We start from the raw sequence: 23,871 nt of genomic DNA, 5'->3' as shown, positions 1-23,871 counted from the left end.
GAAATCCTTTAGATAACAGACACAAGTCACAAAATAAACTGTGTTGTGTAAAATTAAAGCTGCATACATCAGTTTTCTATAAAGGTTATAACTCAGTTCAACTTTACAGCAACACAACAACAATTTGGCCCAGCATGAGATGGTTGTCATTGTCTGCCAGTGGTGACTAGTAGCTAACTGTTCGACTGAGTGGCCACAGGGGCACACAGGATGGTTCAAAATTTTCTGATTTTTCCAGTGATCTAGAATGAAGGTAAACAACTCGACCGACAGCCTGGTATACAGTGGGTAGAGGGAAAGAAAGTTTAATAAAAAATTAATAAAACTTCAATTGCTTTTTACTTGGACCAATGGCCATACTGAAGCTATGATGCTGGCACGGAAACTTAGCTTTTAAAAATGGAACATATTTTAGGAAATTTCTTCCCCACTTACAGTGAGAGAAATAAAGCCTTTTGCTGTCATAGTTTGGTGTCATAGTTTTTGCAGCTTGGCTACTGCTGAACTTAATAAGGTCTTCGAAATGGTACTTCTCTTACATACCCGCAGGACAGTCTGCAGATGTTCTGCAGCTGACTCTCAGCTCAAGCAAGAAGGTAATTTTCCTGCAGGGATCAATAAGGTATCACACAATGACACAAACACATGCGACATTGACACATTTGTCAATAGCTAAGTGAGGAAAGACAATCATGTGAACACGGTTTAGCTCATATTCTGCAAATAACATATGCTTGCTGACAAGCGGTGCTCCCTGGTTTTGGTAACACAGTCTTAACACAGACTTATCAGTGTAACCTTATCAACCTAACAAGCAGGCTTTTCTGGTAAGCACTCAGTGTTAAGCACCAACACGTGCACACACCAGCAGCACACATGAGAAGTGATGGCAAGACCAAAGAACCAAAGTTTAAAGTTGATAATTGCGTCTTCAAAAGAGCAAACACACACACAGAGTAGGTACTTAAGTATGTAAGCATGTACTATGATCCTGGGCTGCCTTATTTAACAACTTTCTATTCGTAGAAATACAAACTACATTTTCCATTTTTGATATCCTTGCTTTATATAGTTTATAAGTAGGTTACTATTTACATCAGCCATGCTTAATATGGCGCTGATATTTCAACAGCAGAAAGATTCAGCCAGGAGTAGAAAGGCAAACTCTGCTGCTGCAATTGACAGTTTTGAGAGGTATAATCATAGAGAAAGGTAGAGTAATTGATTACTATGAGCTTTTTAATTAACCTGAGGGAAATGTTAATTTATATGTGAACCAAAAGGCTGTTCTACAATATGGTAGATTTCAAATGCCCTTTTTCAGTGCTTTAGGCCAATATATTTATCAGTGGCACATTTAATATCAAATTACCAGATCTTGTAACTTGATACTATAAAGCTTAGGTTCCAGACAATAGGCTGTGCTTTTTACTGGAAAATGTCCACTTTAGAGTGTAGATTTAAGTATAGGGAAGGATTTTTTTTACAGCAGTCAGGAGAAAAACATCACTAATACAAATTTCCATAACCATCACGGCAGGGCACGTGTGTAGCAGGTTGGGGGCAATTGAATGAATCTATTAAAAAACACACTTGGTTTACTCTGTAGTTCTTGATGAGTGCGGTCGTCATTTACAGCCAGTGGAAAAGCAGAACCACACAGGTTCAAACATGAAGACACTGTGGGAATCATTCAAGACGTGAGACTTTAACTTGTGGCGCTCCACCACGGTGGACATCCACCCAGCAGCCACTATCAAGTTACCCAGAGACCACCAGGGAGCGAGACTGATCTGTCGGTATCCCTTCAAATTAAAGGCGCTGGTGTGTTTGTGTTTCACTGTGGTAGTTGGTGAAATACGCAGTTTAGCAGTGCGCTCCATGTGTAGCGTTGTCCGCTTTAGCTAAATATCTTTCCACACGTGGACACCCGGTCTTCGGCGATAAAACCAATGTAGCTAGTTTCGGCATAATTCGGAAAAAAGTCATGTCAGGCTAGCTAACAAGGTTTACTCTCTTTTTATGTAAATGTATATTTGTGTTACCTACAAAAGCAACTTAACGAAGAATCGCTAGCACTTGAACAGCAAATGTGATTATAGATAGCTGACTAGTGTATGCTAATATTATCAAGGTGTGATATTTAAAACACAGGGGCATAGTGTTTTTTTAAACAAATAAAAAGAAAAACAGGTGGAAACGAGCTTTTATGCTAAATTTGATGAATGAATGATACTACCCCTTTATTTGATAAATTAATATACGTGAACATTTTGTAAAAAAATGTGAATAAAACTAGGACCAGTGTGTTATAAAAGCAACATTAGCAAGTAGCTAACTTCACTATCTTTATGTTAATATTGTCCATGGGCGAAAAACGCCCCTCTCACCCACAGACACATATGAGTATCTTCACACGTACATGTCAGTACAAGTTGATTAATGATGTGTGAAGATACCAAGTATCTTGTTAGTCCTGAAAGGCAAGACCGGAAGCCGTGTTCTTTTCAACCCTGGTGTGCTTGACAGGCTGGCCCTACCAGCCCGCACCTCCACAACAGCTGGGGGAGGATTTCCGACCCAGTCTCAGCGAAGATGGTAGCAGCTAGAGGAGAGGATATATTACGTTCGCCTGGATAAGACGCGAACCCAGCCGCAAACGTCCCGCGGTGTCTGTTTGCATTGGTCCCACTGCTCCAACAGAGAGCTATATCGGGGGAAAAGGGTGGCAACCAGCGGCGGACGGAAGAGGACACACCACAGCCAGAGCGCACAGTGTTGTGTTTGTTGGACACATGCATGCCAGAGAAAACTAGTGCTATCCAGACCTAAGGCATTGACTGAGACAAGGAGGCTCTCCTGTTGGGTGGGTGGGTGTGTGGTGTTTGATAATCCCAACGAGGAGCTATCAAACGGTGTTCCTTTAGTGCTCTGGGGATTTCTACTTCTTTGCTCTGGAGGAGAACGCGAGGAGAGGAAATCCACCTTCGGCTCCCAGCAGCCAGAGACTCCTAACTCGGTCTCCTCTCCAAACGCAGGAAATACGGCCTGGGAAAAAAAGTTTGGGAGCTATTGGAAACGGGAGGGGGCCTATCGCTGACGTTTCGCGACTTAATTATTAAGTAGCGTGTTACTTGTACCAAGCGTACCTGTTATTCCAAACAATAAGTTGAAGAAAAGCATTCAAATGTTACACGCTGGTGGTGTTGTTATTGCAAGAGCTTTGATCATCACTATTTATAGACCAGCCCGTTCCGACCGAGGCTGTTCCTCATAGCTGTATGTTTTGCCAACTGCGCGCAACAAGTTGCAGACACTCCCAGCAGAGGCAAACCTAGACTAATTTGGGCCAGCGGATGGTATGTTTTATGCAGCTCTTTCAGGATTACGCGTCTGTGAATAACGCATAACTCTGCCGGACCACCTCTTTTGAGGGCAGAGGGGGGATTAAATGGTGGAGATCCGGAGAGGGAGTTCAGGAAAGGACGGGGCTGGATCCGTGGGAATAGGCCTGCCTGTCAGGCCTCTTATGATCTAAATCTTGGACTGGACAGGGCTCCAAAATAACTCTGGAACATTTGCGAGGGCCCGCTGGAATAAAGACCGAAGGAAACTGCATGGGAACAAAAAAAAAAAAAAAAAAAAATGCAAAGCCTTGGAACACCGAGCCATACAAGTGAAGGGATGCACTGCAAGATTAAGAGAGTTCAGCCACTTTTTTAGTTGACGCATTTGATTGTTTACACAAATTTGAGGTTTGTAAAATTGCATGTAGAAAATTACAGAAAATGTAAAGTTGACTACGATATGTAAAACGACTTTTTAAAGGGTGTACTGATAAATTATTACTTTGGCATCACTTTTTATACTTCCTATGCTTTGTGATGACAAAATTCACAATGACCACGGGTAGATTTATGTTATTTTAACAGTATATAATGACGATCTTTGAGTGTTAAGAAGGGAAAAGAAAAGTAACATTTTGTCGGGCAAGTTATGGAGATAAGGGGGCATTCTAACTTCTGTAGACACTTGTGCACAGCTTTCACATGGAATGAAGAAAAAACTGGGTATTTTTGTCTGACTCTGTAATGCTATCAAAATATTGCGCACAACCAGAGGAGGTAATTTCCAGTCTTGGACTGACTTGATGAAGGTATAAAAAACAAAACAAACAAACAAACAAACAAAAAAAACGTTTGCATCACCAAGCAGTCCTTTCCGAGAAGGATGTTCAATTCAGGAGGCAGAAAGAGTGATGACTGTGTTTTTACCGCAGCTGGAGAGAAAGCCGGGCTCAAACCCAGAGCCTCTTTGGATAAGGATCCATGTAATGTGAGTACTGACGCAAACCCCTGGTCGGATAATGAACTGCCTAAGAAACTGGAACGGCGCGTCTAGTGTGAGTGAGTGTGCAGACTCCCGTGTGCGTAGCAAAGACGTCTGTGCCGTGCTCACCCTTCATGCTGTGTGATTATTACAACGAACACCTTTGCTCTCTCCCCGCTCCCTCTCCGTCTTATCAGTCACTGTATGACCACCACCTCCTCCCTCCTTGCTGTCCCACATGTGCGCACACGGCGCCCACGTACCGTGTCTGATATCCTGAGAGCCATCAGAAGATCTTAATATTCAACACGTCTCGCAACCCTCATCTCCGCATCACACCAGTCACTATGGCCACTCTGCAACATCATCGGCAGCTTCTCATGCGTGGAACGGAAGTGAGCTGCGACTCTAGCCGGGATGGCGCCGTGACTGTGCGGATTACCAACAACACGCCACACGCACATCAACGTGAGTCAGTGAGCGCTTCCAACAGTGGAGCCGAGGGAGGAGGAGCTGGAGCCTATGGCGCTGCAAGTAAAGTGAACCCTAACATTCACAAATATAGTATCTCCTCCAGCTGCAGCTCAGCAGACTCCAGACCAGCTGTGACCTCCTCTTCGAGGTTGCATAGGAAGGCACCACCGTTGTTTGAACGCTCTGCTGCCCAGTGCTGGGACCCCAAGTTTGACTCCCCCATTCTGGAAGAGGCATGCCAAGAGAGATGCTTTCCTCAGACACAGCGACGCTTCCGTTTTGTCCTCTTCTACCTTGCAGTGGCAGCTGCACTCTGGGGGGTGTACTTTGGGGTCAATAGTGGCCGCTGCAACCTAATGAGCTTCCTTGTTCCCACGGCTTCCTTTTTGGTCCTTTTAGTGCTGCTCTTTTTGTTCACCTTCACCCAGCCTTACACACGGCTATATAACCAAACCTCCTTGCTTCTGATAGCCGTCACCTTTGGCATTACCTTAGCTCCACAGGTTCAGACTGCTGGTTACACTGTGCTGGAGTCTGCAAATGATGGTAATGCTTCATATATCTTACCAGACAATGTAGCACCACCTTGCATCTCCCCTGTAGGCACATTTACCTTGTGCATGGAGGTTCTTTTGTTATTATACAGTGTTCTCCATGTCCGTCTGTATGCTTCAGTGTTGCTGGGACTTCTGTATTCTATATTATTTGAGACATTAGGGTGGCTACCATTGCTTCAAAGAAGTTATGACACTACCAGATGGGGGACAGGCTTTGTGGGTTCAGGTTCTGATTGGGAAGGAGACACCCTCAGCTGGATGGTTCCAGCCAAAGCTCTGCTACACTTGTGTGCGCATGTCATTGGCATCCACCTGTTCATCATGTCAGAGGTGCGTTCTCGCAGCACCTTCCTCAAAGTGGGCCAAGCTATTATGCATGGCAAAGACTTACAGGTGGAGAAGGCCTTGAAGGAACGTATGATCCACTCAGTCATGCCACGGCGGGTTGCAGATGAATTGATGAAGCAAGGTGATGATGAGGGCAGTGGTGAGAACTCTGGCAAGCGCTATTCCTCTGGTGCTTGCTCTGCCTCAGCTGTCTCAGTAGGTGGCGGAGGAAGCAGTGGAGGGCCACAAGCCCAAAGTGCCGCAAGCCCCAAGAATCACCCTCACAGCAATCACAAACGCAAGAAGACCTCCATCCCACGTGCACAAATAATTTTTAGACCATTCAACATGAAACGCATGGAGCCTGTCAGCATCCTCTTTGCAGACATTGTAGGTTTCACTAAAATGTCTGCAAATAAATCAGCACCAGCCTTGGTGGGCCTTCTCAATGACCTGTTTGGACGTTTTGACAGACTCTGTGAACTAACCTGTTGTGAGAAGATCAGCACTTTGGGAGATTGCTATTATTGTGTAGCAGGCTGCCCTGAGCCCAGACGGGACCATGCTTACTGTTGTGTAGAGATGGGCCTGGGCATGATCCAAGCTATCGAGCAGTTCTGCCAGGAGACGTGTGAGACCGTTAGTATGCGTGTTGGTGTCCATACAGGCACAGTTCTGTGTGGGATCCTGGGAATTAAGCGCTTCAAGTTTGATGTATGGTCAAATGACGTCAATCTGGCTAATTTGATGGAGCAGCTGGGTGTGGCGGGCAAGGTCCATCTATCAGAAGCCACTGCCCAATTCCTCGATGACCGTTACCAAAGAGAGGATGGACGGGTGGCAGAGAGAGCAGGGCAGAGCGTGGTGGAGAAACTAAAGGGTAAGTAACCTTTACCTTACTGTAAAAGTCACCATGCAGCTGTTATATCACTGAAGTCCAAGTCAGTTGTGAACCTCTGATCCTTGCTGATAACTTATTTTAGGAGATGTTATTTCCAAGTCCTTAAAGCTTACTGAGCTTATGATAACATGTTAAGCACATAAGCAGTGATAAAAAGTGTAATGGTGCAGCAAAGGCTTAAAATGCAAAATAAAAGGAGGATTTTGCATGTTTTCGTTAAGTCTTGTATGTACAGGATAACGGTTGAATGCCTACACTGTCTGAACATGGTCACTGAGGATGAGTGAGGTCACTGCATGCCTAGACAGAGCTAAAGTATGTTATCTGACCAGTTAGTCCTGTTCAAACGGCCTACCCACAGAGGCAGGAGATCATGCTACAAGATGTAGAGATTAGAGCACCAAAATGAAAGAAATGCTTGTATTATTAGATAGAATCCAGCATTTACTGTCATTACCTGTATTATATTTTTCTTTAAAAAAAAATAAATGTGGATCATTCCAAATAGTACATTTAGGGCAGTGTTATTGCTCAAGGCCATATGTATTACCCTTTATGTAATATTCCCAATTGCCTTGGAAATATTAGTGGTTTTCTAAAGTTCATTTCCTAAATTTTATAAATATTTAATAGCAGAAGACTACAGATCTATTTTGGCGCTCCATTTTCGAAGGACAGATGCTTGTGTCATTAAGAATAGAATTTGTGTGTCAATACAAATGTATTACAAACTTGCATAGTCATACAATGCATTTTATAGTTGCATGACAAGGGCAACAGAATGAGTATACAGTTTGCATTTACAGTATAGATGGTGAAGAAATGTGCGACTGTGACTCACATTTCTTTCTCACATCTTACTGATTACATTTTAACATTTGTGGTTTGGATGGCTGAGATAAAGTTTAAACAGGTCAGTTTGGCAGTACACGCTAGGCCTTTTCTTAGCTTGGATTTAACACAGGGTTGGATCATAGACAAATAACTTATTTGCCGTTCCAACTAGAAGTGTCCTTGGAAACTAAACTCTAAGTTACCCCTGTTATTCCATACCTCTTGCTTGGATAAAATCATCTAAAAGCATAATTGTAATATTTTCGCTTAGTCATAATGTTTGAACTATAGGTTGCAGTTGATAATAGTAGTGCTGATTGTGATGACATGATGAACTCATCTTTTATTATGCTATGTTGTTTTTATAAATAATTACTAATAATAATGAAAAAAAAACATTTGATTAATTTTGATTGTAAATTTGGATCTATACACATTCAGTCTGCCTCAGTATTTTTTTGGAAAGCAGCCCCAATGAAACTAATCTCTCAAACAGGGAATCTCTTGTGAGCTTTCTAATCTTATGTCTTTTGCAAATAGAGCCCGTGTGTTCTATTGTCAGGCCTTAGTCAGTGTGTATTCACATTTGGCTCTAAATGGTGCCATCACTCTCTATTTCCAGACTGGCAAGCAATGATAGAATGAGATATTGGCATACAGGCAGAAAAAGGGGAGAATGGCATCTAGTTTCCCATGAAAGACATCTCTAGTTTCCTGCTCAGAGAAAGAGATGACCTAAACAGAACAGTTTGCTTTTGTAGAGGAGAGAGAATGCATGAGAATTTTTTTTTTCAGAAATGGAAATTCCCTCATATTCAGAAAAAAATCAACATACTACTTCTTGCTGAGAGTAATAAACATACAGAATAACATGCTGAGTGATGTAACCCCTACTTTTGTCTAGGAGACAGAGTGACTGGAGAATGAGACTGTGCACGAGTGGTCAAAATCAGTGACCAAATGAGTTTTTTGTGGGCTTTCTGATGGTTAGCTTGTCTTAAAATTATACATTTGTGAACAATCGGTCATAGCATCCGAATATCTTGTGTTTTTCCATTTAGACGCGTCCTTTTCAGTAAAACCTTTGATCTGCTTTACTTTAAATTTGTTGCCAGTTGGACATTTCTATTGCATATTGTAGTTCCAGCATTTCTGAGGACACAAGTGCCATTTATTTAGAAAGACAGTTGTGAATTGACATCATTAAATCATGATTCCCTTGCCTGACACTTTAAGTATGAGTGATAAGTGTGTGTGTTGTTTTTTTTTTTCATAGTCTATTCACAATAGACCATAAACAACATATCAGATGTTGAAACTTAGACATCTTACCATTTAAATGAACAAACTAGCTCATTTTGAATTTAATAGCAACAACACATCTCAAAAAAGTTGTAACAGGGTGATGTGTACCATTGTCTTCTTTTACCAACGGTCTGTAAACGTCTGGGAATTGAGGAGACCAATTGCAAGAGTTTTAGGGGAGGAATTATATCCAGTTCTTGTCTGATGCAGGACTCTAGCTGCTCAACAGTTCTGGGACTTTGTTTTCGTTTTTATGACGTGCCAAATGTTTTCTATCAGTGTAAGGTCTGGACTGCAGGCAGGCTAGTTCAGCACCTGGACTCTTCTCCTGTGAAGCCATGCTGTTGTGATAGATGCAGTATGTGGTTTAGTATTGTCTTCTTTAAATATGCAAGTCCTTCCGGAAAGAGACGTTGTCTCGGAATCTACTATTTAACATTGATGGTGTCTTTCCAGATGTGTAAGCTGCTCACACCATAGGCACTAATGCAGCCCAGTATCATCAGAGATGCAGGCTTTTGAACTGTCTGCTGATAACAAGCTGGATGCTCCCTCTCCTCTTTAGTCCACAAGACACAGTATTCATGGTTTCCAAAAAGAGTTTCAAATTTGGAATAATCTGACCACAGAACAGTTTTCCATTTTGCCTCAGAACATTTTAAACAAGTTTTGGCTCAGAGAAGACGGAGGCATTTCTGGATGCATATATGGCCTCTTCTTTGCTTTAACTTACATTTGTGGATTGTAAGTTAAAGCAATCACTGACAGTGATTTCTGGAAGTGTTCCTGAGCACATGCAGTGATGTCCAGTAGAGAATTATGTCTGTTTTTTATGCAGTGCCAACCTGAGGGCCGGTTTTGACCTTCAAGCTTGTCCCTTGTGCACAGAGATTCCTCCTGAATCTTTTGATGATATTAAATACTGTAGATGGTGGGATATTTAAGGTCTGCACAATGTTACATGGAAGAACATTTTTCTAAAATTGTTCCACAATTTGTAGATGTAAACCTCTGCCCATTTTTACATTTCAGAGGTTCTGCCTCTCTGAAATGCTCTATAGTGGTAAAATATCTCAGTTTCATCATCTGATATGTTATTTATGTACTATTGTGAATAAAATATGGATTTATGAGATTTACAAATCCTTGCATTGTTTTTATTTACATTTAACACATTGTCCCAACTTCTTTTGAAATGGGGTTGTATTTGTCTTAAACAAGAACTGAGCGAAACAAGCTTTGTATGACCATGAATACAGTCAGTTGGTAAGATACTATGGGACTTGACAATTTCGTTTAACCATACAGATATATATTGAACAATTTAAATAGCAGAAGGTAAAATAAAATAAAAAAAATCAGTGCAACATTTGGAAAAAAACTAAACTAATTTGGTTATACTTATGCTCTTATAGTATTGTTATCATACGTATTGTGACTGTTACATTCTTCTGTTGGTTCTTCTTTATTTACATACAGTCTGTGTAAGGGAAAGATTGGGACAACTATCTGTTGCTAGCCTGATTTTTAAAAGTTACCAAATGGAATCCAGCCTAGTTTTGACAACATAGCAAATGTGTCATTTGGTAAATTGTTTCTGTATAGCCTTATTCGGAGACTAGAAAGGTCACGCACATTTATAACTTTACTAGATTTGAACAATGTTGTTGTGCATTGAGTACAAGATTGCCATAAATATTTATGGTCACAGATTCAGTTTCTTGCTGAATTGTGTGTGATGAGAATGTACTGTATTCACAATGGCTCGTTGACAGCCTCTAAAGTTTATAGCTGGGTCAACCTTGACCCCAAAGTCAATATGGTACATTTATGTCATATAATGACAAGGTGCATATAAGCAACGTGAACTGGTCTTAAATGGGCAATGTGGGAAGGGTTGAAGTTTGCATTAGACTGTCTAGATTTTTAGTTTTCGGTGCTGCATAGTACAGTGTTTTAAATCTGCAGACTCATCAACTGATATTCTGAAATCATATAGTCACACACACAAGTGTGTCCCTATATAAGTGTGTGGCAGTGTCTATTTCCTCAGGTTGGTTAGTCTCTACTAAGTGAAATCTATCACCACACTTAGGCCAGCCTTAGTGGGTCCTGGACTAACTAGTCTGCTGTATATTTGGCTTAATTCAGTGTTTTTCTTTGTAAGGTTACCTGATGGCTCAGGGGTAGAGCATTGGGTTGGGATTCAGAACGCCACGGGTTTTAATCCTACCCCACCAGTTGTGGCCCCACCCAGCCACCAAGGGCGACCTTGGTACCGGTCCTGAGCCCGGATAAAATAGGAGGGTCGTGGCAGGAAGGGCATAATCAATGTGCAGAAAAATTTCTGCTGTGTGAACCCCTGAAGGGAAGAGCTGTACGAGGTTGATCTTTTTGATCAGTGATTTGTTGTAATTGTAAGATTTAGCTCACTTTTCAAACACCTGCACTTATATTGTTGTAGAATCTCAACACTAACAGTTTGTTGTGAAGATGTGTTTATTTTCATTATAAAACCCCATGCAGTTTGTCAGAGACTTGCCCAAAGTATTGTTTGTCAGTTACCTCTCTGCAAGTTGACAGTAAAAATACCTGTTTTCCTTTAGCTTTTTCATGTGGAGTCATGGACTCTTCACACATAGAGCATCACCATACAGTATGAGTTGCTCATTTAAAAGCCAAGAGCATTAATTTGTGTGACACTTTTAAACTGATGGGTCAAGAAATACAGTAAGTTCTCTGATTTTTTTTTCAACTTTGTTGATGTCATATAAGTTTAATAATTTTTATTCAGGCTGGCTACACAAGGTTTCCTGTCTAATTTAAAAAAAAAAAGATTAGTGCTTTATTTTGCTCATAGCAGGCCCTTTTTCCAGAGTGTGTTTTGAGATGTCACAGTTGTAAAAGTTGATAATACTTGTATTAGTGGTTGACTGAGTGGTGTGCTGGATGGGGTTTTTACTGGACATTATAAACATTCTCAACATATTTTCGGGGCATGAAGATGATCTCCTGCATACACATGCACTATTTGCATATGTGCGCATTCAACTCTGTCACAACGAAAATATCAGTTACACCTTGTTGTCCTCAATCAGTCTGCGCTGTGTGCTTTGCTACATTTGTCTCTATCTTGCCATTGCCAGTCTGTCCTCATGCACCTTCATGTATGGCTTTACTATTTATCATGCCAGAGTGTGATAATGCACTCACTGCTGACTTCATTAGCAACACCTTTAAAATCTGATCTACTCCAATACAACAGCTCTGCCATAAATCTTTACTTCTACAAGGTTATAATTCCTAAGTTTTTAAGTTCAAGGTGAAGTTAGCTGTGTAAGTTATTATTGAGGTCATAATGGTTGGGGGAGTCGCACTGGAGTGCATTATATTAAAGGTGGTTCTAATGTCCTGGCCACCCTTTTTAAAATTAATGAGGGAGATGGAAAAATCCCATTTAAGTTTGTTTATGTGCACTGTCCCTGTCAAGCAAACTTATTAACCAAATTCAATCAAACTTTTAGTTTAAACAATTTTAGAGCAAAAAAAGTGTCATACTTTCATTCCATTACTTGAGTAGAGAGTTAAAAAATTGAGCCTGAACATCTTTAGCCTCTTCAAATTCACACTATCATTAGGCAATTTGTTTGCCAGACCTGTCAGTTAGGTAAGTTAGCTTGCCCACAGCTTTTTGATGTCCACCAAACAGCAGATTAACACATGCCCAGCAGGTCTTGAACCCCAGTAGAAGGGGTCTGGCAATGGCCCTAGGTTCCAGGTTCTTTTTTTCTTTATCCTGTTTTACTGTCACAATCACAGATATAGTCGGTTAGAATAGTGACAGTAATGTTTTGATGAGTCAAACTGTCTCCTGCTAAAAGGGAGATTCTGCACCATCAAGAGCTCTGAGATTATTATATACTGATTACCTACAGAAAGTTCTTTATTTACATCTTATTTAGCAATACCCATTTAACTAACCATTTGCTACATTTTTAGAGGAAATAATACATCAAGTGATTAAACAAACCAATGGATTAATAGGTAAGGAAAATCAATAAAATAAAATAAATTTTTGTCACCTCTTAAAAGCTCCACTGACTCCTTGAGCACCTTGACAACAGTAAAGGAGAAACATAAGACTATTTCTTGTTTACTTTCTACACCCAGTGTCTCAGTTTTCAGTAGATTTAAATTTTATTAGAGAACATGGGAGGGTGAAAGAGTTACAGCAGGGACAGACAGCTGTAAGCTTGTTCTCTCTACTGCATTATAATTGCCTCTCCTCCTCACATCTTCTCATTTCCATGAGAGCAGCAGTGCTACATGGGCAGTCAAACAAAGAGTGTGTGTGTGTGTGTGTGTGTGTGTGTGTGTTTTATAATAAAGATAAGACACCCAGGATATAAAACAAAATGACTCCTCAAAGTCGTGGCGTCTTAGACACACGGGTGAACATGTTTACACACGGAGATTTATCACTTAGAGACGAACACAAAGGGTAGTAGAAACTAATTTAGGACTTAAAGCTACCTTTGTATTGTAAAATCTGGACAAACCTGTACCAAACTTTGTCCTCTGTATCTATTCTGCCTTTGTACTTTCTGTTCTACTTTTGGAATGACCTCCTTTTACCTTGTTAACACTCCATCTTAAACATACTGTCTTTCTTTGAATGTATACATGTCATCTCTCTTCCCCCCATTTGTCGGTGTTGAGTTTATATTTTTGTGAGAGCAATGCTACGCATCAAGTTAAATGGATGCAGTTGCCTGTAGCTCTGAGACCAGCATAGTGTCTCTTTCACTACAAGATTCAAACTCTAGCAAGAGTGACACTTGAAGAGCTTGACTAGTGTTGTTCTGCTTGATACATAAGAAAAATTACACAGTTCTCATTTTCCACAACTAATCTACAAAGTCTGTCTCATAGAACATAATTTACTTCAATTTAAGGATTTTTGGTTACACACAGATTTGTGCAGGTGTCCATGCACAGTGAAACAGTCATTCACCAGTTTGTTCTACGTCATTTGTATGTGATTGTTTCAGGTACAGAAAGTATAAAACTTGCCATCACGCACTTTGTCAAAAGTTCCTTCATGGTGAGTCAACAAGTATATTAAATTATCTCAGAAGAGTACTCACAGTACTCATCTGCCTCTTTGTTTGATGTGTTGAAGCCAGTAGCCAGTGTTGTGCATACATGTACTAAAAGGGCACTGTTAATTGAATGTGCTCATTTTTCTGGTGAAGGGTGAATTGAATGTATTTGTTTGAAACTAAAGATTGTGACTTCATCTGGAAAATGACCAATAATAAAATGTATACTCCAACAGTCAGAAGACCTTTGCAGAGATGTGAGAACTTGGCAGTAGGGTTAGGGTTATCTTAGCAGCACTCCCATCAATGAGGCCTTTATGGTATAGTGGCTAAATAGAACTTTTTGTCAAATGCAAATCATAGACTGCTTGGAGTTTGTGAACATTTAAATTACGTTGAGAGCACAAGGAAAAGATTGTCTTGTCTGAGATAGAATTTGATTCTTTTGGCAATACACTATACACCAAACACTGTTTGGCAAGAACATAATCATTATGCCTGGAAGCCTGGAGTTGGCAGCATCTTTCTATCAAGGTGACTCTCAGCTGCAGGGACTAGGAGGCTGCTCATAGATGACTCAAGGATGGTGTAGTTGTTTCAGTATAATATTTAACTTATTTAACGTTCATTTTCTAAGCGCTGTCAAACTGGATATTTTGGAAGGCCACTAAATACCATAGCAGGGACTTTGTGCAGATAGTTTTCTTTCTTCTCATTCACCTAATAGAAATCCACTTGCTCTCTAAACAGCAGTTTTTATTCATCTACCCTGCATATTTAAGCAGACGTTTGACATTCCTATTGCTTAAGAATGTGTTGAGTCAAGTGTGTATGTGTGTGTGTGTGTGTGTGTGTGTGTGTGTGTGTGTGTGTGTGTGTGTGTGTGTGTGTTCAATGTTGATAAGCATGCCCAGCCCTGTCCTAGCCTGATTGCATATGTGTAGTCCAAACATACACACACATACAAATCATCTTTAACTAGTCTTTTCAGGCACTTTTCAGTTCATGTAATCCACTGTGCTATTTTTGGTAGAAGTCTTAATTGGTAGAAGTTAATTTCTGTAATTAACTAAATCCCAAACACATGAGTCAGCTGCCTGTATTGTATTTAGGCCTTTTTCACAGGTCTTTCCAGTCTTTTGTGTGTGTGTGTCTGTGTGTGTGTGTGTGTGTGTGTGTGTGTTTGTTTGCGCGTGTGTGAGCGCGTTTGTGAAGATAGAACATGCTCCTGTTTGTATATGAGTTGTCAGTCATTCAGTGAAGCATTACATAACAATGTCAGGGGACATTACTTAGAGTCTTTACACATGTGCATGTAGTGCCTGTATTTAGCAGACACTAAAGTATTATCTCATAGACTTTATTGTGGCCACATGATGCCATGTAATGATTTACTGGAATGTGACCTGTTATAGTTGGGTTTAGTAACTACTTGGTGTCATTTTCGGTTTTATTACTCACTAGATGACTTGCATTTTCTTCCAAGTGCCACCTTAAAACAGGTTTGGTTTTGGCTGTGGCGGGGTGCTAGCAAAATGTTTAAAATGTGAAAAATACAAGAAAATTCTGTGCTGTATCAGTGTGGGGTTTTTGTAGCAATATAAATTTTGAATTCATAGTGTACGGAGGCAGGCGATAGATGGTAGGATCACATTGATTAGGGTCTGTGGCTGGGTTCGAACCAAGTCTATTGTAGTTATATGGAAAGGAAGAGCGTAGGCCCTTAGCCCACCATCAGTAGGTTTAACTGTTGTGAAGCTGTTATTTTAGTAAAATGTCAGAATTGCCATACATTTTTATAGTCATTAAATGATGTGTAGTGTTTATTATTCTCTTCCTGGGGACAAAGGCCTGCCTGACCCACCTCTGATACAGTTACTAATTGACAAGCTCATAAAGAATTTGTAACTGCAAGAACAGTAAAGGTCAAAAATTGTGTGTGTGGGTGTTTTTGTCTGTGTGTGTTGTAGTGGGCAGGTGGTGGTGAGTAGAGGGTATCATGGTTGGGTTATGGATTTCTGTGAACTTTCATTTTGGGTTTGCACGGACAGGCCCCAAATATTTCTACAGCACATTTAGTGTTCCATTTAATTTGATAGTTATTCTGTTTTGTGTGTATGTGGGTAATATGACAGCTGCTTAAGATTCCACTTAAAAAGAAATTAAATTAAATGTATGTGTGGAAATACCTAAAAATCAAAACTGAAATACTGAAAACTGAAATGAATTTTACATTTAGTCCGTTCCCTCACTTACATTCAGTCCATTAACTGCCAAAGAGGCCCCAGCTTTCCCATCAAGATCTGACCAAATATTTTTCCTTGTCTATGATTCGGGGCTTGCAAATAGCAGCACTTTGTATTGGACTGCATCAAATTGCATAGGTGTACTGAATGTTGTGCCTGATCAGTCTTCTTTAGGGATCTGTAATTTTGGTTGTAACTTCTGGCATCTGGGAACATCTTTTCCTTTTTTTGATTCAGTTCAGCACCCATTCTGTACATTTAAATATCAAAATTGTAAAGACTTGACATAGAACGTTCACATTCGGCTTTGCCTGAGTTATTCTCCTACTGAAGCTTTCTGCATGCCACTGTAGAGCTGTCCACAGCATCCTCTACATTGTCAGTAATGCTTGTGAGCTTGCACGAGTATAAACACATTAGTTTTTCTCATTTGCTTAGACACTTGTGTTCCCTCTGAAGTAACATTTCAAAACAGTTAACACACAAGTCAAAACAGAAGTTCACTGCCCAAAAGAACACATTTTGTTTGCAAACTGCTCTTACAGGACCTGTCCAGGGTATATCTCTCATCCTGCCCAATGACAGTTGGTATAGGCTTCACTTTTTTAATCAGTCACTACACAGTAGGAAACAAAATTCTAAATAAATCTTTTAATATCCCAATATCCCATTAGTCTTTTTTATTTATTTATTTTTTTTCTAGAGATTTAGAGACCAAGATCTAGAGAACTACATTAAATTTAGAAACACAGAGGTGGCATATTTATTTATTTATATATATTGGCATACAGCTTACTGACTCAAAGAATTCTTCATAGTGGGTTGCACACGTATAATAGGGATTCACAATTTTGCAAGTAATTTTTATCTTCTGGGAACATCTATTTTCTTTTAGTTTGTCAGAGTTAATTCAACAAAGTTTTGGGTCACTGAATGACGTGTTTTAACTGTTTTGGTGTGAAACAGAAAAATGTTAACGCATTTGCAAGTGAAGACTGCTGCTGTGCTAAGAATGGGATGATGAAGATCAGGTGGATTCCAGTTTCATTAAACACATCTTAGCAGTTGAGAAAACTGTAATTACTGCAAACGGAGTACAGTGATTCACAGAGGCACTCGCATGCTGTCCCACTCAAGACGCATGTTCCCATATTTTGTTTGACAAAAGGACTTACTTGCATGGTAAGTACCTACTTTCCCTTAACCTGTAAAGTAAATCTTTTTCCCCCAGCAGTCTCTTAGGTCTACAAGAAGCAGTATGAAGTTATTTTACAGATTGCAGTTCGATCCCCGGTCCTGGCTATACGTCAAGGTGTCTCTGGGCAAGACACTGAACCCCTAACAGCCCGTTCCCCTCCCCAGCTGTGCAGTGCCGGTCCAAGCCCGGTAGAAAGTGGGGAGGCTTGCGTCAGGAAGGGCATCCGGCGTAAAAAGTGTGCCAAATCAACATGCAGACAATGATCCGCTGTGAATCCGCTGACAGCCGAAAGGACAAAAAAAATAAAATCAATAAAAATAAAAAAGTGTGGAGTGACTGCAGGAGCAAAGTCAGAGGAAGCAAGTGCCCAATTAAAGAGACAGCTACACAACCTACAACAACATTATAGCTTACTTGAGATATTAAAAGCTGATTTTAAAATATTGCTATTGACTATAACAAATCAAAATCTAAAGTGATAACTCTCAAATAAATGGTGTCAGAGTTAATAGAACACCAAAGTTATTTCAGTGTGTCATATAGCTACACTGGGTGGGACACAATCTTGGTAAATTATTAAAAGGACTTAGTTCAGGATCAGGCCTAATAAAGTGTTTAACATAAGCATGGTTTTCTATTATCAGATATTTAGCTCAAAATGACTGGGGTTTTTAAATACATGTATTTACCTCCAAGAAACCATATCAGTCAATTCCTACCATAAACAGCATACAAGGCACTGTTCCCTGGTGGTCTGTGAAAAGAGTGAGTTCTGTGACATTAGAGCGAAGAAAGTAGTGGGAGGGACAGAAAGAGGAAAAGAGAAGAAGGAGCATATTTTCTGGTCATGACCCTTTCCCAAGGATTTCCCACAGTCTAGTTCAGGGCAGCGGGGGAGGTGTGCGTGTATGTTTGTGTTCATGTGTGCGTGGTTGATGAGGGGCATTGTGAATCCATGGCATACACCATAATGAATCACCCTATTCATTAACTTTGTAAATTATATGAGACTATCCAAATTAAGTTTTGTAGTCATTTAAAAGTTAGTTATATAAAGATATATCCTTATTTGGGGAATAAACATAATATTTTCTTTTATACACACTTAATCTGCCAGTGTGTGGACATGATCGTTAAACAACATACTGTTTTTTAGTTGTCATCAATGTCTCCTTTGCAGCACAACCAAGGTTGGTCATTTGTTTTAGCTCAAGGACTGCCCTCTACCACTGGGCGACAGTCTCCCTGAGAGAAACTCGGAGCCTCTGTGAAGTCGGTCACTAAAAGGCCTTTAAACAGCTGTGTGTGTTTATCATGGTGACGCAGTGACACTCGGAGTGCGTCACTGTCCATGTCAGCCCACTGCACTACATCACACGCATAGACATTTAGACCTACAATGAGTGCAGAGCCATTGATAAACAGATGAATGATGAAAAACAGTTGTATGTATCCTTTAATTATTTTGCCTTAACTAAACAGATGTAATGCCAGTGGAAAACCACTAGAAAAGAGGGGTTGGGGGCTTAGGTTTGTGGTTTCATTTTATTAATTCTAATTACAATCCTGCTTATCAATCTATTATTATTGAATCCTGCTCCCATTTCATGTTATGTTATTTAGGCATTAAAGGAACATAGAAACCAAAATATGTATAACACAAAATGAGATTAAAGCCATGAATCAGTAATTGCATTGTTTGTATTTGTGTCCCAGACACTTAGTCTTTGGGAATAGGTTCAGGATCGAAACAGTTTGTGATACCCTGACGTTGGAGTGAAGTGACAAAAACTATTGTATTTGAGCCAAGTCTGAACCATGTGGCCAAGTCTTGGCCACATGGTTCATGTCCAGTGATCCCCCCAGCTGCCCATAGATGCTTAATTAAAGCCCTGGATTGTTATTAATAAAAAAGACAGAGGAAATAGAAAGGAGAGAAGGAGGAGAGAGTGAGGAATTCCCTGGACCAAAATGATGGCACAAAAGAAAGAAGGGAGGAGGGATGGATGGTTAGATGGGAGGGAGGACTGGGAGGGTATTCGAAACTGGACTGTGTGAGAGCCGCATCCCTCGGTTCCATCAGCGTGTCCAAATATGGAGGCATCTGCTATTGCATGAGGCCAGTTCTCAAGACCCGCCACCAACCATGGAGAAAACCGTAGGGTAGGAAAGGGAGGGGGGATGGAGAAAAAACAGAGAGCGTGTGAAAGGAAGATGGCTGAAAAATGAGAAGATGAGACAGGAGAGCGACAGATAGATGTTAAAATGGGTAGCGAGAGGTGGTGAAGAGATGAAAGGTTTGGCAGAACAAAAGAGAAAAAAGATTAAATGGGATAGTTGATTAAGTTGGACAGTAGAAAGGCCAGGTCTGTGAAAAGGGAAAACAAGTCTATTTTTAGTGCTGGAGTTGTTTATTTTCTGACTGTTCCAAGCAATAATATAAAAAGTGAAGTTAGATAATGCATGAAGATAGAAAAATAAAGTTGAGCCCCTGTCTATCCTTGTTTTTTTCTGCTTCGGTTTTGAGGTAGACCTAAGCTTCTTTTCATGCTTAGTTAATTTGAGTGAACGTTGACATGTCATCTTGTCTCAGTGTCCACCTCTGTCTTTCATATTCGCACACGTGTTCACTTTTCTGTGCGTGGAACTAGAGGGGAGTTTGTAACATATGGATCCCTGGGAATCGTTTTGATCATGTGGTTTGAAGCTGCCAGCTGAAGGTCAAAGGGCATTTGTCAGGAAGTGCTAGACTCTGGATTGGAATTGCCGCATGGGGATTGTCTAGTATGCCGGCTTCAGTACAAAATGTTTGTCCAGACACTCTTCCGTGTGTGGGTGGGCTTTTACACATACCTGAGTGGGTATGTGTTAATCGGTGTTTGTGCACAAGAATTTTCAAGGATCTCGTTTCCAGGAGTGTGTGTGTGTGTGTGTGTTAGCATACACAGTGGTTAAAGAGGACAATATTGTCATGTGTATTGTCAGGTATGCAAAGGTGTGCAGTTCATCTGAATTTATGTGCCACTGAGCAGCTTTTTTTTCCAGCTTATTCATTTATCCATTTTTCAATATGATTTCGGTTAAAGGGGAAAATATTTATGACAAGTTTACAGAGCCTAAAAGGACATCTTCAGACATGACAATGTACAGACAAGCTGGAAAATCCTCTCATCTGAGAACCTGGAGGCAACATTTTTTACATTTTGCCAAAATAATTATTTAAATGTTTATGGTAATTATTTTACTAAATATTTCAATACTACTGCAATGTGTTAGTATTTGTGTCAGTGTTGCAGTTTGTTGGTAAGAGAGTCATTTTCTGATGTGTTCCTGGTGCATATGGTCTTCTGGAGTACCTGTGGAATGTGACGGCTCAGCTACGCTTCCTCCCCATTCATCACCCAGTTCAATCATTCATTCATGTGTATACACACTTCACACTTGGTCCTTACAAAGTTTCAGCAAATGTGGTTTGTATTTTTTCATGCGTTTGTGTGTGTGTATGCATGTTGTGAACTTGAATTGAAGTCGTGTTGGGTTATGCAGTGCAAAATGCTGCAAGACTTAAAAAAACATTATTTACATATACTATAGATTAATGTAGTTTCTGCTTCCTGCATTTATCAGTAGAATAAATAAATAAAACTAAGCAAGTGTCAGAATATATTAATGTAACAAGTGCAGGTGTGTTCACACAAGACACACAGGTTCACTGAATTGTTTTGGTATAATAATGTGAGTCATTTGCTATGTCTCTTAGACACTATGAACCTGGGCTGTACTGTGTGCATAAAATGTGGACTGACTTCACAGGCAGAGCTCACTGCACTAGTTGGCCATCATTTCAGTAAAGGGCTGGTTTGAAAGAGAAACTCGACAGCATTATAAGATATAGGAAGAGGTGATTGTGTTTCGGCCACCTTATTAATGAGGTGGGTGGGAAAAAGAAGGCCCCGGTTTTGTGCCGGAGTTGAAAAGCAATCAAGAAACTGAAAGACAATAATGGATCTAACTACGGAAAACATGACTAACACTCACCTTATTGCTTTAATGTTATTTCATCCCAAGAGTGGGAATTTGTTGCCTTATCCAGTTCTGAGCCAGCTCAAAATAACCTGGCTTTCAACTCATACATACTTTCATACATACATTTAAATCTTATTATCCTGTGCTTGTTCATGTCAGCTTTAAAGGAAGTTTAACAATTTGGGGCATTTTAAAATGCCATTAATGGGGCAGCAATGCATGTAAAGAGTTAAAAAACCTTGCATGAAAAACAGTGTAGATGGTAAATCTTCAGCATGTGTAACGTGCATAATTGTTAAGATGATGAAAATTAACGTCTTTTTAACGTCATGTTATTACAGATAGTCAGCTAGTGTGTATTTGAATACATATGTTATAGTCATTTCTGTGTCTGTGTGTATTGTAGTAGTTGAAGTTGTAGTAGTAGCTGTCCTCAGTTGAACTATCTCTGTTCTAGCCAGCTGGTCTGAATAAATCAATAAAAACCACTGCGCTGCATTCAGACTTTAAAGTGCTGGTGTCAGTTTTTTCCCCAGAGTGCTGTCTTCACAGAGCCTGGAGAAGATCAATAAACACACACACACACACACACACACTGAAATGAAAGAAAGCTCTGCAATGTGTTACAATGACTTCAGCTGCAAAAGCTTATTAAGCTTATTATGCCTTATTGCATAAACACAAAATATACAAATGGTACTTTACTGTATCTAGAAGGTGTTTAACTCTCATACCTTTCAACTCAAGCACATACCCATTAACCCACTTTGCACTTCATTGTAGGAAAAGAATCATTTTTAATTGTCTAATATGTCAAGTCCACAAAATTGATAGACTGCATTAGACATTAGAGCAGGTTGTTGATATAGTTAGGAAGCTAAAATGGAAGTAGACAAGGAATGTGGGTTATGCAAGTCATGCTAAACTCACTGACCTTCAAATGGTCTCGAGCTCTTCCTCCCCTTTGCCATCGCTACGTCGTTTTGCCACTCTGCTTTTGCTGAGTTTCTACGTTATCAGCATTTTTCCTCTCAGGCAGTACCTGTACTCGTCATCAACCTCTACATCCCAAGCCAGAATATAGTTAAACCTTTACTAACATGAATGTATTAAATATATTTTATTAATAATACTTACATTGAATAATATATGCTGTATATACTATATATTTGTAAGACATAAAGTCCCATATCTTCAACAGCTGGTCTCAGTCAGCTGCAATCTGACTACATATATGTATATATTATAATTTACTGTCACTGGAATGTGATCAAAACACTTAGTGATTCTGTGATTTTTCTTTACTTTATCCCTTGCCTGTATTTATTCCATATAGTGTATATCTAAAGCAGAGATTGCTCATGAAAGCAATTATTAACAAGATGCTGAGAATAGTGGTTTCCAGTTTAAGATATGATATTTAGTAATTTTACAGCAGCATAGCTAAAGATCTGGCCTTTGTCACCTGGTTGGGAAAGGAGTCAAACCTTAGGTTAGAACTGTTGTTGGCCTAAAGGCTGAAGATGTCTAAAAAGACTGTGTTTTAGCCCCAGAAAGATGCCCAGTGCTTCAAGACAGAAGAGATTCATTGTTAGTTACACATTCATAACTAAACTCCTGCATACAAGAAAGCAGGACAAAAACCTGTGGTGAAACTTAGTCATGGCCCTTAGTTCCACAGAGGCCACCTTAAGAACTGGCATGTTTTATTTATGTAACCGATTAACTGTGGCTTACTGAAACAAGACGCAGAACTTTAGTTCTGCCAATAATGCGAACTTTTAGTTTTCTGGGGCAAGCTCTTATTCCACAAATCCTGAATCCTGAATCCTAGATCCTGAACAAATCACAGTTTGGTGGCTTCCTTACACTGTCAAACAGCAGGCTGAAAAAGCTGTACAGCAGTTCACTCTACCCAAGGGTGGTAGTATGTGTAATAGTACAAAGTACTATAGTCTCTAGTACTCTATTGTCACATTAGGTTTATAATACACACTCTCACTAAAAAGCAAGTGGCAAGAGTAGAGAAAAGGAGCAGGCAACAGAGAGAGCCAGGGCTGAATGAGGTTTAAAGATGATTAAACGTATTATGCATCCAGTGACAGGGGATTCATACAGACATGAGGGGGCGTGAATTGGCTCAGAGTGTGTGATTCACAAAAAATCTTGCAGATATGCTGTAGTACACAAACCAACTTACAAACACTCCTACTCAGCATGAGACTGATGTAAATACTTTCACAACATTCCCACGTGCACAGGGTGATAGATCATCACATATTATTCCTTCTTTTCTGAGTAATATTTAAACCTATTAGTTTAGCTGACAGAATGCTGACAGAACGCTCCTCAGTCATCAGCATGCTAACAAGGTTAATATCTTGTAGCTGTTTGAACAAAGAGGCCAGCTAGCCACGTTAATGTGTGTTTGGACAGGCTGATAGCAGCTGGCTATGAGCCACCACTCTAATCCACTGTTTGTGTATTTCCTTGTTGGCCCAACACCAGGATGAACATGGCCAGAGATCTGGGCTGATGTGCAAATATAGTTGGTTTAACACCCATCATTGCA

General features: G+C 40.0%; 1 protein-coding gene across 3 annotated transcripts in view; it reads left to right on the top strand.

Moving 5' to 3' along the window:
- Nucleotides 1–2,492: 2,492 nt before the first annotated feature.
- adcy9 (adenylate cyclase 9) overlaps nt 2,493–23,871 on the top strand; it is a 37,555-nt gene continuing 16,176 nt past the window's right edge. Inside the window, exon 1 of one of the 3 annotated variants that reach the window (XM_067497778.1) lies at nt 2,493–6,567. In XM_067497778.1, coding sequence (XP_067353879.1) covers nt 4,677–6,567 — 1,891 coding nt within the window. In that variant the 5' untranslated portion in view covers nt 2,493–4,676. The remainder of the gene's footprint in view (nt 6,568–23,871) is intronic. The other 2 variants (XM_067497776.1, XM_067497777.1) reach the window with 2 other exon arrangements.

Source organism: Channa argus, chromosome 3 (assembly GCF_033026475.1).
Source record: "Channa argus isolate prfri chromosome 3, Channa argus male v1.0, whole genome shotgun sequence".
Lineage (NCBI taxonomy): Eukaryota > Metazoa > Chordata > Actinopteri > Anabantiformes > Channidae > Channa > Channa argus.
This window is presented reverse-complemented; position numbering and strand designations above follow the sequence as displayed.